General features: G+C 32.2%; 3 protein-coding genes across 7 annotated transcripts; all 3 read right to left on the reverse strand.

Annotated features, from left to right (window-relative positions):
• Positions 1-585: 585 nt before the first annotated feature.
• On the reverse strand, positions 586-6,515 carry LOC123213975. 2 transcript variants are annotated; one of them, XM_044633634.1, is made up of 6 exons: positions 6,292-6,512; positions 5,351-5,617; positions 4,290-4,424; positions 2,975-3,031; positions 1,594-1,728; positions 586-911 (listed from the first exon to the last, which is right to left on the reverse strand). In XM_044633634.1, exons 2-6 carry the CDS (start codon positions 5,612-5,614, stop codon positions 846-848), a joined length of 657 nt encoding a protein of 218 aa, XP_044489569.1. In that variant the 5' UTR covers positions 5,615-5,617; positions 6,292-6,512; the 3' UTR covers positions 586-845. The 2 variants fall into 2 exon arrangements, with proteins under 2 accessions (XP_044489569.1, XP_044489570.1); XM_044633635.1 differs by lacking the exon at positions 2,975-3,031 and having other exon boundaries at positions 6,292-6,515.
• A 1,835-nt stretch (positions 6,516-8,350) lies between these two features.
• On the reverse strand, positions 8,351-17,314 carry LOC123213976. 4 transcript variants are annotated; one of them, XM_044633637.1, is made up of 11 exons: positions 17,165-17,314; positions 17,039-17,082; positions 16,080-16,343; positions 14,149-14,283; positions 13,299-13,354; positions 12,550-12,712; positions 12,202-12,269; positions 10,965-11,097; positions 10,440-10,532; positions 9,606-9,708; positions 8,351-8,986 (listed from the first exon to the last, which is right to left on the reverse strand). In XM_044633637.1, exons 1-11 carry the CDS (start codon positions 17,205-17,207, stop codon positions 8,577-8,579), a joined length of 1,512 nt encoding a protein of 503 aa, XP_044489572.1. In that variant the 5' UTR covers positions 17,208-17,314; the 3' UTR covers positions 8,351-8,576. The 4 variants fall into 4 exon arrangements, with proteins under 4 accessions (XP_044489572.1, XP_044489571.1, XP_044489573.1 ...); XM_044633636.1 differs by having other exon boundaries at positions 12,202-12,290; positions 17,165-17,313; XM_044633638.1 differs by lacking the exon at positions 16,080-16,343 and having other exon boundaries at positions 12,202-12,290; positions 17,165-17,313.
• A 3,267-nt stretch (positions 17,315-20,581) lies between these two features.
• Positions 20,582-22,335, reverse strand: LOC123213979 (large ribosomal RNA subunit accumulation protein YCED homolog 2, chloroplastic). Its single transcript, XM_044633641.1, has 7 exons — positions 21,928-22,335; positions 21,627-21,806; positions 21,378-21,467; positions 21,190-21,294; positions 21,018-21,098; positions 20,891-20,936; positions 20,582-20,813 (listed from the first exon to the last, which is right to left on the reverse strand). The coding sequence occupies exons 1-7, from the start codon at positions 22,057-22,059 to the stop codon at positions 20,737-20,739; spliced, it is 711 nt and encodes a 236-aa protein (XP_044489576.1). The 5' UTR covers positions 22,060-22,335; the 3' UTR covers positions 20,582-20,736.
• Positions 22,336-22,541: the final 206 nt, after the last annotated feature.

Below are 22,541 nucleotides of genomic sequence, written 5' to 3' on the forward strand. Positions count from 1 at the left end.
TATTTTAGTAATAAAACATTACTCAAACTAAACACCTATTTTATGTATTTCTTGTTTTTGGAAACTAGCATTTCTTCCATTAGTAGAAAAACTTATCAATAAAACTATATACACCCACTATTAAGTATACAAATAGGTACGCTGATGATATGTTATCATATAATTAAATGATATTAAATTAAAAATACTCATATGATAACGCATCATATGTATACTAATTTGTGTAATTAAAGGTGTATACTTATAGTATTGCTCAAAACTTATTTGTTTACATTTGATATGAATAAAGAGCAATGTTTATACACCCAATTTTGAGTATTTAATTGAATACCCAAATAATATGTTATCATCTAATTGTGTAATTAAGTATTATTTCATTATTAATTCAAACTTATTTAATCATATGATAACTTTTACGTGAGATGACCTGTTGGAATAAAAATTAATAATTATCCTAATTATTAATTTTTATTCCAACAGGTCATCTCACGTAAAACCTTGATTTTTCTGGTGTCCCTACAAACCTATGCACTCCAAAGATTTTATCCACAAATTTGTAAAATGAAGAAGGCCGCAACTCCAATATTAAAAAGTTTAGAAGAAACTTTAATCTTACATTCTATAGAATGTATATACATCATTCTCATTCATTTACAGAACATACATACGAGGCAGTAGTAATATTGGGTGACTTCTAAATCATTGCCATAAGAAAACATCTAAAACTTTTTTTTTTTTTTTTCTGGAATTTCTTACAATGGAATTGCAACTATGATCAGATTTCTTACGCTTCTTTAAGGCAGAGAGAGCTGGTAAGAACATTTTTCCTTGTCCCACACGACAATCTATTTGTAAATCCATTCATTTGCACGGCCGCCAGATTCATCCATGTCTATGAAAATGCTAACCGCCTGCAGGGAATTTTAAGTACAAATGTCATTATAAACTAAAGAAAATCTCATATGTTATGACTTAAGTAATTAGTTCCTACAAATGTTTGATAAAATGATTGAGGATTACCGAGGTTGACTGAATATTTACCTATTTAATATGCAGTTTTTGGTAGGGGAAGATCATCAGTTACTTTTAGAACATTGCTGGCAAAGGAGCTTAATTATGGCAGGTGAAACACCTTCATTCTAATTTAGGTGTAGCATCTGGATTTTTTTATTTTTTTTGATTAAGTATCAATAAATATTCTTCCTGTTATTTGTTGAATGCATCTTTGGGTCCTAAGAGACAATGCAACATATATGTATTAGCCTAAAATAAAATTATAATATGATACATTTCACCATCACGAGTGTAAGCAACAAATATTCTAATATCTGGTTAATGTCAAATGATCAAATTTATCTTAGTGCATGACCTGCTAGAAAAATGGATAAATTTTACCAAGGGTCACATTTTATTACTCTCATTAAAAGCTCTATTTTCTCAAAACATGACTAATCAACAGTTTCTCCTCTTACCAAGAAGTTTTAAGGTTAAATGTTTCATTGAAATCACATTGTTGAACCTGAATCATTAATGAAACATTTAATGATTACAAATGAAAACATATATTATCTAATCAACATATCATAGTGTTACCTTCCCAATTCGAGGTCTTTCTTTTAGCTTTGCAAGGCTATTTCGAATATGTGAGACAGCTCCCCAACATTTTAGTGCATTTGCCACATCATCAAGCCTCAAAATATATTCTTCTTCCGTTAGCGGAAAAGATCTCTAAACAAAGAATAAAGAACTAAGATGAGTTTAAACTTTAATATACATGAACAAACTAGAAGTTTAATAGTTTTTCTATTGTTATTATGATTTTTGATAACTGGATATGTCCAAGTTAATTAATGATGATCATAGCAAGACTAGAAGTCTTTAACACTAAGGGAAAAAAGTAGAAAAATACATTGTCCATTTTTATTTATAGATTTATGAGTTTGGTCATTCCCACTAATTTTACCTTTTGAGTCAAATGTCTCCCTGTGTGTGTGTGTGTGAGATTCTAACTGACATCATCACTTCTAGCTAAATTACTGGCTCCAACATTGTTGTACCGAAGAATTGTCCACAAAGTAATCATAAACTATTATTTCCCCTTTGTTATTTTTCATTATTATTACTATCATCATTTTTTTTTTCTTCATGTGCAGACAATTTTAAGGATCCATTTGTTTTGTTTTTTGAAAATAATTTGCAAACATTTAAGATAAAATAAATAAATAAACAAATAAAGAGAGAGCATTGTATATCAACATTTTTTACATTTGGGCTAATTTTGATAGCCTCCAATAATCTTTGGTGCAATCTTAACCATACCTCCTATGGTTGTAAAATTATTTATAACCTCTCTTGTATCCATCACCCACTCCTCCAAAGCAACCACCCAACAATTGTTCCACATAAACCTTTTTGGTAAACCTCAATATGAAAAAACATTTTTAGCTTTTGAAGGCCAATTGAAAACTTCTATAAAGGACACAAGAACTTTGATCAAATTACTACAAGCCACTATATCAAATATCACAAGATAGTCAACTGCATGTGTATGTATATCCTTCAACTGACAACTAAGCTTTCAACCACGCCGCCAGATAGTCAAATCATTTGACAGAATTTTACAAAAGCCTCCCCTTTTTTTTTTTTAAAAAAATTGAATGCTGAAGTTAACGTTTGCGATTAGATTTAGCACACCTTTTCAACAAATTATGAAATCAAATGTTTATTTCTAGATTCAAGTTGCCCTATAAAATATTATCTTTTAAACCTTAATCAAATCCCATAGCTTAAATCCCTTACCGCAAGCATCTAAGTTCTTAAATAACTATTAAAGCTACCCTATATCAAAAGCTATGAAATTTATTAAAAACTCAAATTTTGTGATATTTCTGATACTTGGTCCTGTTACAAGTATATAGAGACATCAATTCAGTTCAATCTAGAATGAAATGCAAAACAGAGAAAATCTTCTCACCTGTTCCATGTATTTCCACATGACATTTAAAGCAAGAAGATTTTTTCCCATGAACTCCTACAATGGGCGTGCAAAGAGTAAAATGTGAAATAGAAAAATATTTACACTATCTGATAAAGATAACAACACACAAGATAAACAATCAAAAAGGCAAGTCAAAGAAAAAGGTAAAGCAATAAACAAGCTGAATGCTAGGCATGGAAAAGCAGTTTGATATATATTTGCCAACACGGGAAGGCTGGCTTGTTCTTTTAGCACTTTCCTTTCTCATACAAAATCATCATTCAATCAAGCTGAGCAATGTACAATTTCAGTTCTAGGAGAAAGACAAGTCCAATAAAGAATTATAGAAGAACTCTACACATGTTGACGGAGAAGTTATATATGAAACAATTTTTTCTTTAATTTATCCCCAAATAATGCAACCTCGGAGGTTTCAATTGTCAGTTCTAGTATTGAGGGGCAGATTACACCTATGGATTTGGTATTGTAGGTCAACCCTACCTACTCAAGTACCAAGAGTTAGGAGACTGTAAGAGGTGTTATGCTTAGGAATCAACAAGAAAACTTTTTCTACAACCACCGGTAGCATTTCTGCATACACTTCATCCTCATATGTGAAAATTAATTAACATAGAAGCAAACACTGCCCAAGTTTATCCATATCATCTTAATATTCCAAATAAGTTCCTAAGTGATTTAGTTTTAGCTGAGGCAAAGTACCAGTTTTCTTAAACATGTTTCTTTCAATAAACTTCTTGTTCAAAGTAATAATTTCAAAAATAAATACAATATTTCCAAGCATATAGTACTGAGCAAGTAGGGTTGGATTTGAGCCAAACTTTATAGAGTTCGAGCTCGAGATTTACGGGTGTTCAGTTTGTCAAGCTCACGAGCTTAAAAAATTCAATACAAAACGACGTCGTTTTAACCAATATACATTAAAAAGATGTGTTTTAGTAACAAGCTGAGCTCAAACCTCAATTGGAGCTCAGCTCTTTTGAAGCGAGCTCAAGCTCGACTCCGTTCGAATCCAACTCTATGAGCAAGAATGGTATAAAATGTACCAAGGAATATCCAAAAATCCTTACTAAACATTCAAGCAAAACTTTTTACATAAACGTGATAAAATGCATATCTATGCCATGCACATGCCAATTATCAACCTTAGGAAAAGATCACTAGCACAAATTTAAGTGAAAACTATGTACACATGTATATACAAAATAAATGACATAGTCATTTATACTGGGCATTAGGTGCAGCAAGAGCAATATGTTGATAACACATCCATCATCAACAATAGGGCACATACCTTTTTTATTAATTGAACATCATAAGACCTTCCATACTTGTTTCTAATAAGAGTTGCGAGATCCATCCCGCTAAAGGTAGAATCATCTACACCAACAATTTTTTCAAGATTCGCTCTTAGTGCTTCGCTATTCACCTACAAAATGGTAATTACTGCTCAACATTACAAAGGAATTGCATTACCACATTTATTGTACACAAACATGAATATCTTGCATATTAGCAAACCTTGACACAAAAATTGCCATAAGTAACCTTCCTGATTGCCCATCTTTTTTAGGTAGTCAAAACAAAAGGAAAGATCATTGGGAAGAAAGTCCCCACAGTTTAATCCTCATTGTAAAGTTTAAATCTTATTTTCAATAGATTTCTTGTTTAATCAACTTCATTAATCAATTAATTTGAAATGCTTACCCTCTCAATGGATATATAAAACTTTTGCTATTTACTGACCTAACTCTTAATCAAAGACCTGCAACATGGAATCTGTACCTGGTTAGTGAAGAAAAGAAAGGCAACTATTCTTTTTTCTTTTCTTAACCAGAAAAAAAAAAAGAAAGAAAGAAAGAAAGAAAGAAAGAAAAGCACGTGATACACGTATAAGATGTACGAGTGGTATGTTAAACAAGATGCAAGAGTTGATATGGATTATGCCTAACAAAAACTTCCATTGGTTTGATTTCTACTATCCCACCATAGATCAAAATCCATCCAAATTACCCAAAACAAACAACAAATTTCAACTAAAAAGGGAAATTTATAACTTTTCTCATTCTTTAATCTAGAGTAACAGTTTTTGTCACAAGAGTTCTAACTTTAAAGCTAATTTGAAACTCAGTAAATATGAAAAACATATGGAGGCCATTAAATCCAATGGTGGGTTTTTAAGGTTAGTCCTTCTATAAAATGTTATTGTAACAAAGTCAATCTATTCATACATCAAATTCACATAGGGAACTGTCATATGAGCATGTAATTTTTAAACTTTAGTGTTCTAGTTTGAGTTCAGATTTTACTGCAACAGAAAAAATTATTAACCTCAAAAGGGGAAACAACACATACCCCGTCTATTTTGGCTTCGGGTAATTCTTCCTCACTTGTCTTATCTTCTTCTGAGTCATCTGGTTCCTTCTCATCATCAATGGAACTAGAAAAGATTGGCCAACATCTCCTAAAACAGTAATAAATACCAGAAAGGTTTTGATTCTGGAAAGAAGTCAATCTTTTGGAAGGTAAATAGGTAATCTTATGAAATCTCCCTTTATAAAGATGATTCCCAATTCCAAGTGACCATTTGAAATGGTGGCTTGATATAATGCTTGTCATATCCTGTATTTGCAGAGTCATTACGTGAATTCATGAAAAACCAAGATAATAAGAACGCTATCAGTTTTTTGTGCTATACAATTCTGTCCCAAGTAGCTAAAATGATGATAATATTCTTTGTTAGTCTCGGATTTCTTAAGGGTTTGTAAGGAATTGCATAAAAAAATATTGCCAACAATTGTTTCAATTTTGCCAAGCTGTCAGAATACAGTTTATCACTCTCGATTTCTGATAAATTTATCCCTGGTGTATGAGTATCAATCTATTTATCACAAACTACCTTTAATTCAATTCATATGAATACAATTTCTAGAAAAATGACTGCAGGAATCCTCATTGTCAGCTGATAAAGATACATATGGATAGAACTTAACAAAAGAATGTTCAGGCAAATCCATAACCATCGTAAATCTAATAGGGCCATACTACCACGATGAAATTCTCAATAGATTATATAAGGGTTTCTACTATAAATGTTTCAGTTGAAGGTAGTTCTAAAGATTCTTCCATATATAGCCAAGCTGTGATTGAACAGATGAAACACATAGTTCAACAAACAGCTGAAATGACTCGGAGGATTTGGCACCTTACTTGCCCTTATTTATATTATCCATAGAAAAAGAATAATATTAAAAAAAAAAAAAAAACAGACAGCAAAGCTAACACAGAGCAATAACCTGGTGGCTTGGCAGGAAAAACTCTGACTGGCCAACTTATTCACAGAAAGAAATGGCTGTTTTGATTTCAGATAGAGCACGTTGGCAGAGGATTCAATCGGCTCTAGAAACGGTGGTGTCATTGATTTGGTTTATAGGATAAAATCAACATTCAACTGCCAAATTCGATACGCTTGATAGAGATCCCATGGCTAAGAAAATTAAGTTATAATATTTACTCGTGCAATCCATTAATTTTAATCGCGCGCTCCTTATCTACAAAAACTACGGGTTTTAACCTCCCAAAGTTTGGTCCTATTCTGCAAAAGCCCATCAGTTATAAATAATAACGCAGAACCCCTTCCTGTCAACAATGTTCGTATTTGTAATGGTGTTTGTGTCGCGTCTTGACTCAAAGTATTTACACATACTCAATGCATTGGGCAACGTTCAAAAATAATTCGAGTAGCTCTAAAAGGTTCTGAAAATAATACAATAGAAAGCTTTGGAATACTCTAAAAGCTTGTAGAAGTTGAGTGTTGAAGGTTTTAGAATCTCATTGTCCCTACACAATTTCACACCATCCTTGAACAATCTAGCTTCTTGTAGGGCTTCATCTCTCATAACTAGGATAGAGATATTATTTTTAGAGGGAATCTGGTATAGGCTAACATTTTCAACTTGTCCGCACTATATTTTTAATACTGTCTTCTAAAAGATCAATTTTATATACGTTTACATTATGACTTAAAGTTATTAGTTTCATTTTATCTTAAACTCATCAAGGGAGTGATTTTACCTTCTGACTAGATTGTGTAGGTATGACCTAATCCCCTTTCAATGCATCTCCTAGCTACATTGGACCCGTCTCATAGTTAGAGTGTCATTACAAGCGATAGCATACCCACGAAACCAATAACTATGCATACTCACACTTAAGAGCGTCATCAATCATGTTTACCCACACCCTTCTCATACCCACTAACCTTGGGCCATAACAATATTCTCTAGGATGTCATGATATGCTTACATCTCTTGAGATTGACAAATCTAGGTCACATTTTGTGCTTGGGGGCCAAACATTCAATTTTAGCCACAAGTTCAAAAGGTGGCAAATATCTCTAAATAGGTGTAGGATCTTTTTGTGCAAAACATTATACACGAGTGATATTGAAAGTGAGGATCAAATGAGAGTAAGTGTGAAGGTCTTGTACTTTCTTTCTTGTGACAATATAAATTCTCTTTAATCACTTTCTTTTTTATTTGATTATTCTCATTTATGATTGAGAATACAAAAAGACTAAGATACTTTAAAATTGAAGATAAACATTATGCAAGAAGTTTAAACTAGGTTAGGATAGTTGGTATTAGAATAAGGTTCATGGTGAACCAAATTGGATCAAAGTCGAGTTGGTACAAAATGAGATTTTGGGGTTACATTGAGGTTCTAAAGACAAGTAAAAGAGGATGTCAAGGGTGACGCATGTGACCAAGTATTTCAAGGGTTGTGAGTACATCAAGGAATTCTCAACACTCTTGTACTTAAGCTCTACCTACTTAAACACATTATTTATTGATAAAATTATGAGTTAAAAAAAAATGTTATATACCTTAAATAAAAAACACATAATATGGATGAAACGAAAGGTTGATTTAAAAAAAATCCGCTCGATTTGGGCAAAAAGCAGCTAAATTCTGAAAAATAAAATGAAATCACAAAGTGAAGATGGAGTTACTTTGCTAGGGTTAAGGGTAATTCAATGCTATTTCAACAAGCCTATTAATTGATGTGAAAAAAAATGCTAGCTTTCAATTAAGGAATTAGAATAGTATTATTTAATGAATTTCTTATAATTTTATTATTTCCTATAAATAAATTCTACATAAAATTATTCAAAGTTAGGAAGGGAACTGGAATGGACAGAAAAATTATGAAGTACACGTCATTTACATTGATGAAGCTTAAGTGGCAATCCTCTTCATGCCTTAAAAACTTCGTAAAAAAGAGATGTGTAAGGTTATATGGATACATTTGATGTGTTATCATGTGATTAGATATTACTTTATACTTAATTCAAAATACTACACAACATCTGTATATCTAATTGTATACTTAAAATATGTGTACATAATGTTATTGAAAGGAGAATGTACAATGATATTCCATTAATGGCACATTCTAAAACTGGCTCTGATTATAAAGAAATTTTTACACATGCTGAACCTGATCACAGACACGTTATATACAGAGAGAAATTGAGATATTAAAAGAATGGGAATCACTGCGGCCAACAATGTTTCCTAGTTCATTCTTCAATTTGAGGTTTCAACTTCAGTGGCTCCATGTTTCTAATAGGACATGTTCTTATATTGTGTCCTTTGTCTCGGCATAGCCGGCAAGTGCATGTCCTGCTTCTGGAAGGCAAAATATGTTCTTGTTCTTTGGTGCCATTACCATCATGTAACTTTACCCTACTCACTTGAGGGCATGTCCTACAGTTATGGCCTCTTTGATGACATATCTTGCATCTCTGATCATTTGTTAATATACCTTCATGATTGCTCGACCTTGTCTTTGGACAGGTTCTTCTGTTATGACCCTTTTCCCCGCATAACCTACATCTAAATCGCCTATCTGTCACACTATCCTTGAGTTCCGGACAATAGAATCTCCTGTGCCCCTCGCGTCCACAGTTTTTGCAGTAAAATCTCACTCCTGCATCGAAAAGATGAAAAGTAGACAATTAACAAGAAAATTGAATCATGAAAAAGGTACAATACAACTACACAAACTGCTCGTGCTTGTTCCTTCAGAATGAGAAATTCTTTTACATCCATTTGGTTTCACTACAGCTACAGAACTCACATAATTGGTCTAAATTGAGGTGGCTGCTAAAGAAATCATATGAGACAACTGTAGCAAATCTCAAATAATTGCTACAGAAATTAACATGTTTTCAACTACATATTAAGACAGAAAAATCCACAATCACAGCATACTTTATAGGCCATTGCTGGTAATTGAATATCAATGATATCTTAATCATTATTGCCAGTAACCATACTTCATTAAATTCTTTCCGTTACAACATTGCTAATTGTATTTCTGAAGGTAGCAGATAGCTTGGCAAAAAGTGGATGCCAGAAAAGATGGAGAAGTAAAATTGACAACCAAGAAGTTAGGTTCTAGTATAATTCAAGATCACTGTGGCAAACAAACGCTTAAAGTTAATTGGTCAATATAGTCATCTTATTAAGCTCTGGCAAACAAGGACAGAAAATCCAGTTTGACTAAATATTGTCACTGTAAATCTTAATGGAACATGAGAACTCACCTTTCATGGCAAGGCTTCGTTTGCGACGATTTTCTGGATCACTAAAGAAAGCTTTTAAAGCTTCAGAAGCATGTTTCCTTGCTGCTGCAGTTCCTTTTGCTTTCTGGATGGTAAGATATCTTGATCATTAAAATATATATATTTTTTGTCTCTGTTAATTTCAATAGTTTTGGAAATTAATGATTCGATATGCATTGCTTTTCATTTATCATAAATATAAATTAATTTCTAACATCATTTTTTTGTCGCTCAATGAAGAAATAGATGCCCTTAAGTTCCATTAACTTGAAGGGAAATCTGAAACTTCCTAATCATTTTAATTTTCTCTTATAACCAAACAAAGATATCTCATTAAATTTTATGCCACCAAACTCTATAGGGTTCAAATTTCTAATATTAAAATGAATTTTGAAATTTACATATAACCCAAATAAATACCTAGGCCTTTCCCCTTCTTTAGATATGAGGTCACCTTAATTACCTCTGTTATGTTTTAGAAGCTATATGATCCTCGACAAAGATCTTACAGTGCAGACAACACTATAGCATTAACTTTTTATGACCCAAACTCCAGATTATTCATCACCAAAAAGAATCTTTAGAAGCTTAAGAAGTATTCATATATTACCACATTTACTATTCAGAACAACTTAAGGCAAAACCATATATAAACACCACATTTACTATTCAGAACAACTTAAGGCAAAACCATATGTAAACATGATGTCAACTAGCTAACGTACATAATTAAAGATGTCAACACAAATGAATTTTCACTCATTGACTCATGTATAACCATAAAGCTCAAACTATGACAAATCTTAAAATTCATACCTTAATTGCAGCAACTCTCTGAGCATGAAGCTTAGGATCACGGTGGATAATCTTCATCCTCTTACTAAGTAACCCAGTTTTGGCGTTGAGGCTCTGCAATCAACTAAATAAGGAAGATTAATTCATGAATTGGCCAAAAGATGTAACTTTCTTCCTAGTTTATCAAGATTAGATATGAAAATAAACATGTCCAGACTATATCCAGTATGTCACTTTCAAAAGTTACAAAATGGTGTCTTCAGTTCATAGAAATTCATCTCAGCTGGCACTGGAAGAAATAATACAATTTGCAGGCCTATTAGTGAATCACATGCAATTTTTTATTGAAAATGGTTCATGGCCACATGAAAAATTTACAGATCTAGTCCTACTGGACTTCAAATGTAGACTATGCCAAATAATCATGTATGTAAACCAAATCGTATTGAATTATGTAAAGTACTATAGTGCATTTAATTTGCAAAATACGTCTATTGAATTTTATTGTGCTGAATTTGTTCAATTTAATTAAAGCAACCAACTTACTTTTAGTGATCGGCTTATCTTCAGTCCAACTTCTGGAGAAGGAGAATGGTAGACTCGCTTTGATTTTTTCTTCACATACACCTTTATATCTAAATTGTCCACTTTGTCATCATCCTTCACTTTGAGGGGAGAACTGAAAATAATGAGTAAGGGAAGACCTTAAAGTATCTATTTAATTATATATAAAAAATAAAATTATAGAGAGAATGAAAGAATAGAGAAAATTGGCTTTGGACTTTTAAAACACACAAACAAAATCAAGAAACATAGGATACCGCACACATACATATAGGTATCATCAAGTATTCTAGTACATAATATGTTTCACTGCTAGCCAAATTTCTTACAATGGATATTCATTCATAGAAATGCAAGCACGAGTTTATGAAAAAATGGCTGCAGAAGTAGGATGAGTTTATTAAATAATATATCTAACAGAAGTATTAGTGATTAAAACATGACAAAAATCCTGCCCAATCATTGCCTAGGGCTTAAATACATTGACTCAATAAGAAGTACAAAAACAACTAAATATGCTTTCTATATTATATGATCTTTTAGTTTGAAATGTGTTTGCATGATGAAAAGAAAGAAGCTACATACCAGATCTGCCTTAAAGCAAGGATGGATCTAGCTAACAGTGAGGGGAGGCTGATGACACCGCTAAACTAAAATTTTCCATCAATTTTCCTTAAATATCATTACATTCAATGATATACTCTGATTCAAATTTGTCAGTTCCACTTAACCAGTTGTTCATTTGTCAATGCTATTAACTATTTTATGTAAGTACTGAATTTCAGATGAAAATAGATTAATTTAATTAAGAATGGTATCCCCTGGAGGTAGGCTAATTTTTTAGATCTCTTGTGATGATACGTTAATCACTAACAATAATATTTAGGACTTCTTTCTATAATTTAATAATATAAAATTCAACATACAAGTTCAACTTGTATAATTATAGAAAAACATCTCAAAAGAAAACCATAATTGTCATTCGATAGGAAAAAAGATAATGTAAAAAATAATTTCTTAAATAATCAATTTATTTTATGCAATCCCCAAGCAAAATTATCCTAAAGGAATGAAAATTTTAAGTGTTTGTAGCTAGATGTTCATTTTCTCTGACAATATGAGAGTGAAACTACTGATATAATAAAAGAAGCAGACGGTAAGAACATGAATTTGGTAAACCAAGACGTATGCAAGATAAAAGCAGGATATAAGAAATTACATTGAGTGGGCCTTCTCCCATGGTTGCTCATCAATTGACTCTTCCCATATTACGCAATCCCCCAAGCACTGACGGCAGGTCATTAGACCCTTTTATGATTGATTTATGTCAATAGCAAGCATAACAATAGTAATACTGATATAATAAAAAGTTGACGAAAAGGATGGTGTTAACCATGGAGATACATCATTTTTTTTCTTCAAGATCAACACAAATAATGGGGAATAATACACACAATAAGACCATATAATTAGTTAAGGGGAACACAAAAAATTAAAGGAACTCACTGGCAAAATTTCCATGTTTATTTTGACATAGAACTAATAATGGGATTGCAAAAGCATGTACCTTTCCATTACATAAAGAACAGTCTAACCGGGATCTTTCTATTCCGCATTCTGTACAAGGATTGTACCCTCTCCCCCTGCAACTTGGGCAGGGAAACTCTCTAATATACTGACCATTTGGACCAAACCATGACCTTGGTTCTGGTGAACTAGAAGCTATATTCCTGAATGAGATTTTGTATATCAGAAGTCAGCACCACTTTCTAGGACAGAAGGCCAGTGAAAGCAAAGAGTAAAAGAGAGATGAAGCTACCATGAGCAGACCTCTCATTTTATGAAGCAGAGCAAAAACTCTAGTTTAAATTCAATATTTTTAACAAATAATGTGATAAGGTATTGCAAACGTAGATGGTCAATGTTTTATATCATATATTTGTATCACTTCACGGGGAAGCAGAGAGGAATTGGAAGAAAAAGTAAATTAAATAAGATATTTTACATCTAAATTATCTTTATTCTTAACCAGATTTATCATGCTAAATCAAGACAATTGGCCAAACTATCAATCATAGAAATATAACTCTTCTTATCCTTCATTGTCTCTAAATAAAACTTAATACATAACAAAACCCCAGAATCAGCATACATTTTGCCTAATCATTTTTTAAGAAACCAAACATGTAACCATAACAAGGATGTAAGCTTCCTATCAAGAAAGCAAGAATTTACCCACATGTGAGATAAAAGATTCAAACTTTGAAGGCATAAAATTAAATTAGAAAATGAAATTGCCAAATAAAAAGAAAGAACCTTGGTTTTAGATCAACCCCGAGCCCAAGTAACTCCTCAGAAGGATCATAGCCCAACTGTCAATAGAAAAACCCAGCAGAATAAGCAGAGACTTGATCAATTGGAAGATACAACACCACGTCCAAGTTGGTAATGACCAAGCATTGTTTCGGTAATAAAAATGGATCGTCATCTTTTACACAATACACTGTGCAAGTAATGAAGTTTATTCTCATCTTGGAGTGAAGAAAAAATCAAGAATGTTTTGTTCTTCGGGCTATTTTGAGGCACAGAAAGTCCAAAAGAGTGAAGTATCAATGATATTGTATGTTAATTCTTTAACGATGAAACAGTTGAGTAGAAATTTACCAAGTGAAAGATTATATAGCAGTGAATACTGCCCAAGTGTAGCCATAACATCTTAAATTGCCAAATAAGTTCCAAACTGATGCAGTGTTGGCTGAGGCAAGTTGAAGTTTTTCTTAAACATTTTTCTTTCAAAAAGAACCTTGCTCGCATATAACTTAAAATAATAAGTCCACACATAAATATGATTTTTAAGCATAGAGTTCATGAGCAAGAATGGTAAAAAATGTTCGGGGAATGTCCAATAATCCCTACTGAACATTCAAGCAAAATTTTTTACATATACATACACATGATAATGCACATCCATGGCTTGTGCACATGCTTATTATCACAACAAGATCATGAGAATGAATTCAAGAGAGAGCTATGTATGTTCACTTAGAATGTGGCGATGCATCTGGATAAGGTGATCTGAAAAATAATGTTATTATTTATATTAGGAAGTTGGTGCAACAAGCCCAAAATGTTGATATGACAGCCATCATTAACTTCATAGCAATACCTTTTTTATTAATTGAAAATCATAAGAGCTTCCATACTTCTTTCTAATAAGAGTTGCAAGATCCATGCCACCAATGGTAGAATCATCTGAACCACCAATTCTTTCAAGATTCTCTCTTAGAACTTCGCTATTCACCTACAAAAATGTAAATTACCGCTCAAAATTAGACTTGAAAGCACATTACCACAATTGTTGTACTCAAGCATGAAAATCTTGCATATTAGCAAACCCGAAAACAAAATTGGTCATTACTAATCTTTCTCATGCCATAAGTTCTTCCTTGGGGAGTGAAAACAGAAGGAAATGTTTACAATTAGATCTTTGGGAAGAGAAGTCCCACCAGTCTTTGCATGTTCTTTGTATTGGTATCAACGCATAAATGCTCATCTCTATCTGTATATGTTGTTTGATTAAGTGAATCTTCCTTCTAACACTTGAACTGGAGTCCGAGCACCAGCAAGAGCAAGAAAAGAAGGATGTCTCATTTTACTTCCTCTCTTCACCCTCCATATTTCAATCTGTAACTTGGTTTTTGGAAACTAAACACGTAAATGTTATTCAAGCTAAATATGCTAGTACAAATCTCTCCCATTCTTGGAGTGCTATGTGCCGGGAAGATGAAGAAACATCCCAACACTTCTACCATTGATCAGTGGCATCATTTTGTTGGGATAAACATAACATTGAAACAAAAATTCAGCGGGGTACTCCAAAAGATTGCTTTTCTTTTCTTATAGAGAATATTGAAACTTATGATAAAGTAAGGAAAGAAAAAACTCCATGATAATGTGTAGTCATAGCTCTTTTGTGGATGATTTGGCATGAGAGGAAAAACCAGGTCTTTAAAGAGAATAAAGGAGAGACATTGGCATTTTGTGGGAAAAATTAGATTTTTAACCACTCTATGAGCATCTAGTGCAAACGGAAAAAAAAAAAAATCTAAGATACCTCATTCTTCTTCAGTTTTTCACAACTAGCTAGGACTTTTAGTTGACATATTTTACATTTTTGAGGCATTGTGGGCTCATGTACTGAATAAATTACACATGATCTTTTAGTTTTTCTTGTAAAGATTCAGCGTTCTTACCATGGACACCTGGCACACCATTGTAAACTTTAATTCTCATTTTCAATATACTTGCTGTTTAGTTGTTTCAGAAAAAAAAAAAATCGATCATAAGGAACAACTCACTAGAAGTTAGTGGAAGTTAATATTGAAAATGGACTCCTCAAAAAAGAACAAATGCAATTTCTTCAACAAAACAACCACTAAAAAATAAAGGTTAAAGCAAGTTCACTGAAAAAATTAAATTAAAAATGCAGCCCTTGAAATAGATGCATGAAACTTTCGCTGTTTAGTGATCTAATTTATCAAAGACTAGTAGAAGCTACACCTGGCTGGTGAAGAAAATAAAGGCAACAAGTTTTTTTTTCTACAAAAGAAAGAAAGAAATAAAAGAGCATGGCATGGTATAAGGTCTGAGGGATATGTTAATTATGATGCAAAAGTTGACATGGATTACACCTATCAAGAACTTCCCATAGGTTAATTTTCTGCTAATCCTACCTTAAATCAAAATCCCTTCAAAATTACCAAAACAAACAACAAATTTCAACTAATAGAGCAAATTTACAATTTTTCACATGGTTTAATCTATAGTAGTAACATTTTGACAACATGAATTTTAATTGCAAGGCTAATCTGAAACTTGGTAGAGATGATTATCATATGAAGGTCATTAAATCCAATGTTATGCTTTTAAGCCTAATCCTTTTATCAAATGTTGACACAATGTCAATCCATTCATACATCAAATTTACAAAGGGAAACTGCAATACGAGCATGAAAGTACTAACTTTGGTGTAGTTGAAGTTCATGTTTTACTGCAACAAATGAAATTATAACTTCAAAAGGGGAAAACAAAACATACTCCTTCTATTTTGCCTCTGGGTAATTCTTTCTCACTCATCTCTTCTCCTGAGTAATCTGGTTCCTTGTCATTGCCAATAGCACAAGAAAAGATAGTCCTACATCTTCTAATGCAGCAATATTTACTGCAAAGGTTTTGATTGTGGAAAGAAGTCAATATTTTGTAAGGTATATAGGTAATCTTATAAAATCTCCCCTTAGAAAGATGATTCCCGATTCCAAGTGACCACTGAAAATGGTGGCCTGATGTAATGCTCGTCATCTCCTATATGTGTAGTGTCATTGTTTGAATTCATAAAATCCAAAAAGAAAAAAGCTGTCAGCTAAATTTCAACATATACAAAATAACATCAAATGGACAAATAAGTATTAACAAAAGTAAATAAGGTTTTCTTGGCAAGAGTGGAGACAAATAAGAAAGCTTGCAAGCAAAGTTCCCCAATAAGTGTCACCAGTGAGTTCTAGGTACATGATTGTTTTAATTAAGGTAAAGTCCTAATTCAGAGAGGACCTTAAGAAAAGTAGCAACAGGATAATTTTGGATGCTACTATTTAATATGAAAACCATACCCAACAAATAAAATTCCTGGTATTTGGCTTGCTCAAAGGGTCATTTTATTGTTATCTTCAACATTTGATATGCTAGTCTTATAGAAACACAATTTCGAATCTAAGCGGCTTTCAGCTTGTTTGGAGCTTCAAACACACACACTTTGAATGCACCCAATTCTTGAAAACTCAAAAGCACGATGACATCCAATATTTTCATTTAAGATAGAGGAGTTAAACGGGCATTCATTTTCTTAAACAGAGACTAAAAAAGACCCAAAGCAATCATAAAATCCCAAGCTGGATGAGTCATTAATAAGAATTAGGATTTTTTTAAGAAAAATTTACTACTGTTTTTCTACAGACAGGTAATTTAGAGAGAGATAGGGAAAAAAGCAGCCGAGTACTCACAGCGAGAGTGAAATTGTGTTGAACAGGTATAAGAGGCCACCATCCTACAAAACCAAAAACGCTATAAAATATGAACCAAAACCAGCCAAATGTCTAACCGAGTTCAGCTTGTTAAATCAAAATTACCTTTACTATGAACCATGCTACCGAGATAAACAGAAATCACCATTGGAGACGGTCAGAAATGTCCCTCTGTCTCAAGCTTGTCTGTCCATCTAAGTCTTATCCCATTAAATTTCAGGAAAAATAACACAGTAGTCCCTGATTTAGGAGAAAGTCAATATGGCCCATAAAAAGGGGAAAGTATCCTTATACTCCCTGTTCTTGCATGACCCTGGCTAGGGATAATACCATTTCGCTCCTTGTAACTTGTAAAACTGACACTAGGATTATGGAAGCATCATAAGATTGAAAAAGTGACTTGAGAACAACAAAGAAGATATGCGAATTCAGTATATAGATTTATTCCAATCAAGTTTGTAAATTGAGTAATACTATGTACACAAATAATAAACACAAATCTATGCACATAAGTTATTTTTATAAATTTAGATGAAGAAATTTTTTAAAGATTGTAACACCCCATTTACATAGTGTTTGCAAGCTTTAGACAATTGATTTATTATTTTTTTTAAAGTATGATGTAACAATAAGAAATTAATGGGCTAATGTGCAGATATTATTTCATAAGTGTGCAATAATAAAAAATTACCATAAAAACAGATTATTTGTTAGCTTATTTGTTATAAATTATTATTATATTTGATAAAAAGTGACAAGTACAAATAATTAGGTTAAAAGTCTTATTGCCACTCAAGGTATAGTAAAATCTCAAATTCCCACCTTTCAATTTTTAAAAACCCAAACACTCGTTTATAAATAAATTTTTGTTAAAAATATTTGTTAAGGTTAAAAGTAAAACTATTATTTATTAAAAAATTAAAGTATTATCACATTTTCCTTTTTAGGTTTAAAAAATTTACAATTTCCCCTAACCCAAAGTTTGAAAACTGACAAATATCCCCTAGAGTTTGTTCTCCTTCTCTTTGGCTCAGATTTGCAGTCTTCATGGGAGAGATAAAGTGGGAGGGAGAATGGTCGATGACCAAAGATGGCAAATTGGCGTTAGAGAGAAGATAAACAAACCCTAAGGGGGTATTTTTTTAGTTTTCAAACTTTAGGTGGGGGAAAAATTATAAAATTTCTAAACTTGGGGAAAAAATGTGTTAAAACTTTAATTTTTTAAATTTTTAGTAAATAACGGTTATATCCTAACCTTAATTGAGATTTTTAATAGAAATTTACTACTTGGGGGGTGTTTGAGTTTTTGAAAGTTAAAAAGTGAGAGTTTAAGATGTTACTATACCTTGGGTGGAAATAAGTCTATTGGCCAAATAATTATTATTTTGGTTAGAGATAATAAAAAAAATTATTTTATTTAAATATCCTTGAATATACTTATTTAAAATTATTCTTTATGTTATTATATTAATTAAAAGCAATGACATTTTGTTACTAAAAAATAATAGAAATAAAATTGTAATAAAGTCAAGATTACTTTAATAGATAATCAAATTACTTTTTTATTATTTATTATATCATTATTACTAATAGAAAATTATTAAAATAATTTATTATTTAATAAATTAAATAAGGGAATACTAATAATAAAAAATAAATTATGAAAATAGTATTTGTTACCCAAAAGAAGATGTGGAAAAATCAATCAATATATGGCGCAACTAAATATTGTGAGAAGGTTTACTTAAGACTAGGGCTGGATTCGAACCGAGTCTATTCGAGTTCGAGCTCGAGCTCGGCTCAAACGAGCTCAAAACAAGCTAGTCCTAAGCCAGCTCAAGCGAGCTTGAGCCAATGTTTTCGAGCTCAAGCTTAATTGTCAAAATTTGTAAATTAAAATTTTTGATATAAAACGACGTCTTTTTTGTGTAAATCTTTTTAGGTAAACGTACAACGGTTTTATCTTTATAGGCAAATTTATTTTTAATTCCAAAAATATTCTCTATCGACTTATTACGTCACTCAGCGATTTATGTCACATTCGGTTGCTTAAAATTTTCTTAACAGATTTAATAATTTTCTATTTGAACTATCACTAATTCACGTTCTAAGGATTAAAAATTGACAAATTTTTGTTTAGGTTTCAAATATAGATAGTAACGAAAAAATAGCATAGATGAGAAGAATTATAAGTATGAACTGACAATGTATCACAGTGCATATGAGACGTAAATGGTGCGTATAAGGTACATATAAGGTGCGTACATGGTGTATAGAGTGTGTACAAGGTGCGAAGGTGCATAGAGTGCCGGGTAAGTAAAGGATGCGGAGTGCATAAAACTCATTTTAAAATCTAACACACGGGGGTGCGAAGAGGGTGTGCACTCTCATCACACCTCTGTTATATATGTATTTATATATAATAATATAATATAATATTTAAAAAATGTAATAAATATATATAACAATATAATATATATTTAAAAATTATTATTATTATTTATATATATTATATTAATATTAAAATATTTAAATATTAAATAATAATATATAAATATATAATATATAATATTATAATATATATAAATCAGAGGTGCAATGAGGGTGTACACTCTCTTCGCACCCCATATATATATATATATATATATATATATAGAGAGAGAGAGAGAGAGAGAGAGAGAGAGAGAGAGAGAGAGAGAGAGAGAGAGAGAGAGAGAGAGAGAGAGATTTTAAAATGAGTTTTATGTATCACACACCCTTTACGCACCTTGTACGCACTCTGTACGCACCTTGTATACACCCTACACGCACCCTGTACGCATCCTGCACACATCCTATACGCATCATACGCACCCTGTATGCACTTTACACACACTATTTATGCTCCATACGCACTGTGATACAACGTCGGTTCTCACTTATCATTCTTCTCATCTATGCTATTTTTTCGTTATTATCTATATTTGAAACCTAAACAAAAATTTATCAATTTTTAGGTATGTTTTTAATTCTTAGAACGTGAATTAGTGATAGTTTGAATAAGAAATTATCGAATCTGTTAAGAGAATTTTAGGTAGCCAAACGTGACGTAAATCGTTGAGAGTGACGTAATAAGCTGGGAGAGAAGGTATTTTTGAAATTAAAAGTAAATTTGTGTATAAAAATGAAACCATTATATGTTTGCCTAAAAAGGTTTATGCAAAAAATTTTTTATCGATTTTAATTAATATCCCTAATTGAAATGGCATGCGAAATAAGGTTATCTTGGTAATTTTGAAAAAAAAAACCGAATTTGAGAAGAAAGAATATATACATGAGGTTTAATTTAAAGGATTTGAAAGAATGAGGACTAAAGAGTTATTACAATTAAATTTTAGACTTTGCATGCACAATTCAGGGTGGATTCAAGGTTAGTTGGCTCTTCGCGTGTGTCTGATTATTTAGCTTGGTTCGATCAAACTTAAAAAGAGTTTCATTTAAATAAGTTTGAATTTAAAGATTTTGTATTATTAAACTCAAGTGTGGAGGTGTTCAATTTGTTAAATTTAGAATGGGATGAAATGGCGTTATTTTAATCATTATTACACTTATAAGATATAGTAACATTATACTGGGACCATAACAGAAACAGGTTCCATAAAACATGCACATGATTGACATGAATAGTTAAATTCAGCCTAAAGATTTGCATCCCTCAACTCCAAAAGTCTTCCCCATCTCTTATCAACGGAAGCAGAATTTTGTGCACCAATATCTGCAAACACAAGTGTATGAGTCTAATAATAATGGTTTCTAGGTGTTACGAAATTGAGATCAAAAGCATGCACTCACATTGAATTTTAGGTTCAGATTTCTCACACGACTCTGAGCAGGTATCCTGAAGCAACACAGAAAAGCTAATTACTGAGCACACGAATTAGAATTTCACAGCAGTGGGCAAGTTTGTTCGAGGTCTTGCCTTAACTAAGGTGGCAAGGCGGATTGTATCCTGCACCAGTGAATCTAGTTCGGCTTTATATCCTGGTTTAACGTATATAACCTGCGCAAGTATCAGGTGTAATATTGTTAAAACATAAAGAAGAAGAAAAAGGAGATTCTGAAAATTAATGAGAGAGAGTTTGGAGACTTACTGAAGGATCATCGCCACCAATTTCAGGTAGCTCAAAATTATTATTATGGCGCTTATTGTTGTCTCTACTTGATAGTAAAACCCAAACGTTAAAGCTTGTATCTATCTGTTACACAAACAATTAGCTAGCCCATTTAAATACAAATAATATGATAAGAAAGCCAAGGGGTAATTGTATTCTTTAGTTACCTCTCTGCAATATGGGGAAGAACAGTTACTGCATATTCGAGTGAAGGAAGAGATGATCCTTCCATCTACTGATAAGCCAAAGCTGGCATGCTGGAAGAAGAAGAAGAAGAAGATATTAATAAATTAATGAATAAAAAACATATGATCAGTTTTACAGTATTCTCACAATTAATGGGAAAAATAGCTTCAGATGTGAATGTGCTATCAGCTATGATATAATTTTGACATAATGAAAAAAAATAAAAAGACCTTTTGGATGGTGAGGTTGATGGAAACATTTGCATTCTTGTCTTCAGCTTCAACCAAATCCTGCAATTGCAAATCCCGCAGAGATACAAAATACTCACAATTCCAATTCGTATGCCATCTTCCATCCGATGTTGATATGGTGATCAAAGGAGGCGGCCTTTTGCAACTCCTTTTCGTGATCTGTCAGCAGCCAGCACAACAAAATTCTATCTATAAGCAGGAACCGATGTAGGGTTAATTCGCCAAACTGAAAAGGTCGACGCCATGAACAGCGTCGGCCAAAGAGTTTAGTAAGTATTACCAGTGAGAAGTCATTTTTCTTGAAAGCAGCTGCGCAGAATCTGGATGTCTGAAGCTTGGGGGATTTGGTTGGGCATGTTTTGAAAACTTGGTTTATATTTCCAGCTGACGTAAAATGGATGGCTTCTGCCATTTCTCTCACTCAATGTAATATCTCTTATCTTCTTCAGCTACTGGCTCTTTGAAGATAGATATTAGATATATGGATTCCGCCCATCAACATATGTGAGGTATGGATTTCTGTCTTACAATTTAATCCAATAGAATGATATAATTTAAGGATGGTCCCCATTAGAGTACCATTGTTGCTTCTCGTAAAACAATTGTTGGTAGTCTTTTGTATTAAAACAAAAAAGTACACGCGTGATGATTCTGAGAGGACATCTGCACATTTACAATATTGAAGCTTAACCTAATTCCATAAAATTTTGGCCATGAAAATTAGGTTTAACAATTTGAAAGGTTGTTTTGATACTCTCTACGCTACCAGAGGACCTTTTTTCAGTTGATAGAAATCCGGAAGATCGACTATTTAACGCCTAAATTAAATCAAAATGACGAATTTTTACTTTGAAAGTTGAAAAATAACAAATTTAAATCGAATTCAAATTAAAA

This window comes from Mangifera indica, chromosome 4 (genome assembly GCF_011075055.1).
Source record: "Mangifera indica cultivar Alphonso chromosome 4, CATAS_Mindica_2.1, whole genome shotgun sequence".
NCBI lineage: Eukaryota > Viridiplantae > Streptophyta > Magnoliopsida > Sapindales > Anacardiaceae > Mangifera > Mangifera indica.

Coding starts and splice junctions, on each gene's coding strand:
- LOC123213975 (XM_044633634.1), bottom strand. CDS start 5,614: ATGACAAGCATTATATCAAGCCACCATTTCAAATGGTCACTTGGAATT. Junction 1,729..2,974: donor TGTGGAAATACATGGAACAG/GTGAGAAGATTT, acceptor TTCTTTGTTTAG/AGATCTTTTCCGCTAACGGA. Junction 912..1,593: donor AAAGACCTCGAATTGGGAAG/GTAACACTATGA, acceptor AATTCCCTGCAG/GCGGTTAGCATTTTCATAGA.
- LOC123213976 (XM_044633636.1), bottom strand. CDS start 17,207: ATGGTGATTTCTGTTTATCTCGGTAGCATGGTTCATAGTAAAG. Junction 12,713..13,298: donor GGGGTTGATCTAAAACCAAG/GTTCTTTCTTTT, acceptor AATCTCATTCAG/GAATATAGCTTCTAGTTCAC. Junction 9,709..10,439: donor AGAGAGTTGCTGCAATTAAG/GTATGAATTTTA, acceptor CTTACCATCCAG/AAAGCAAAAGGAACTGCAGC.
- LOC123213979 (XM_044633641.1), bottom strand. CDS start 22,059: ATGGCAGAAGCCATCCATTTTACGTCAGCTGGAAATATAAACCAAGTT. Junction 21,468..21,626: donor TCAACCTCACCATCCAAAAG/GTCTTTTTATTT, acceptor TTCTTCTTCCAG/CATGCCAGCTTTGGCTTATC. Junction 20,814..20,890: donor ATCTGAACCTAAAATTCAAT/GTGAGTGCATGC, acceptor TTGTGTTTGCAG/ATATTGGTGCACAAAATTCT.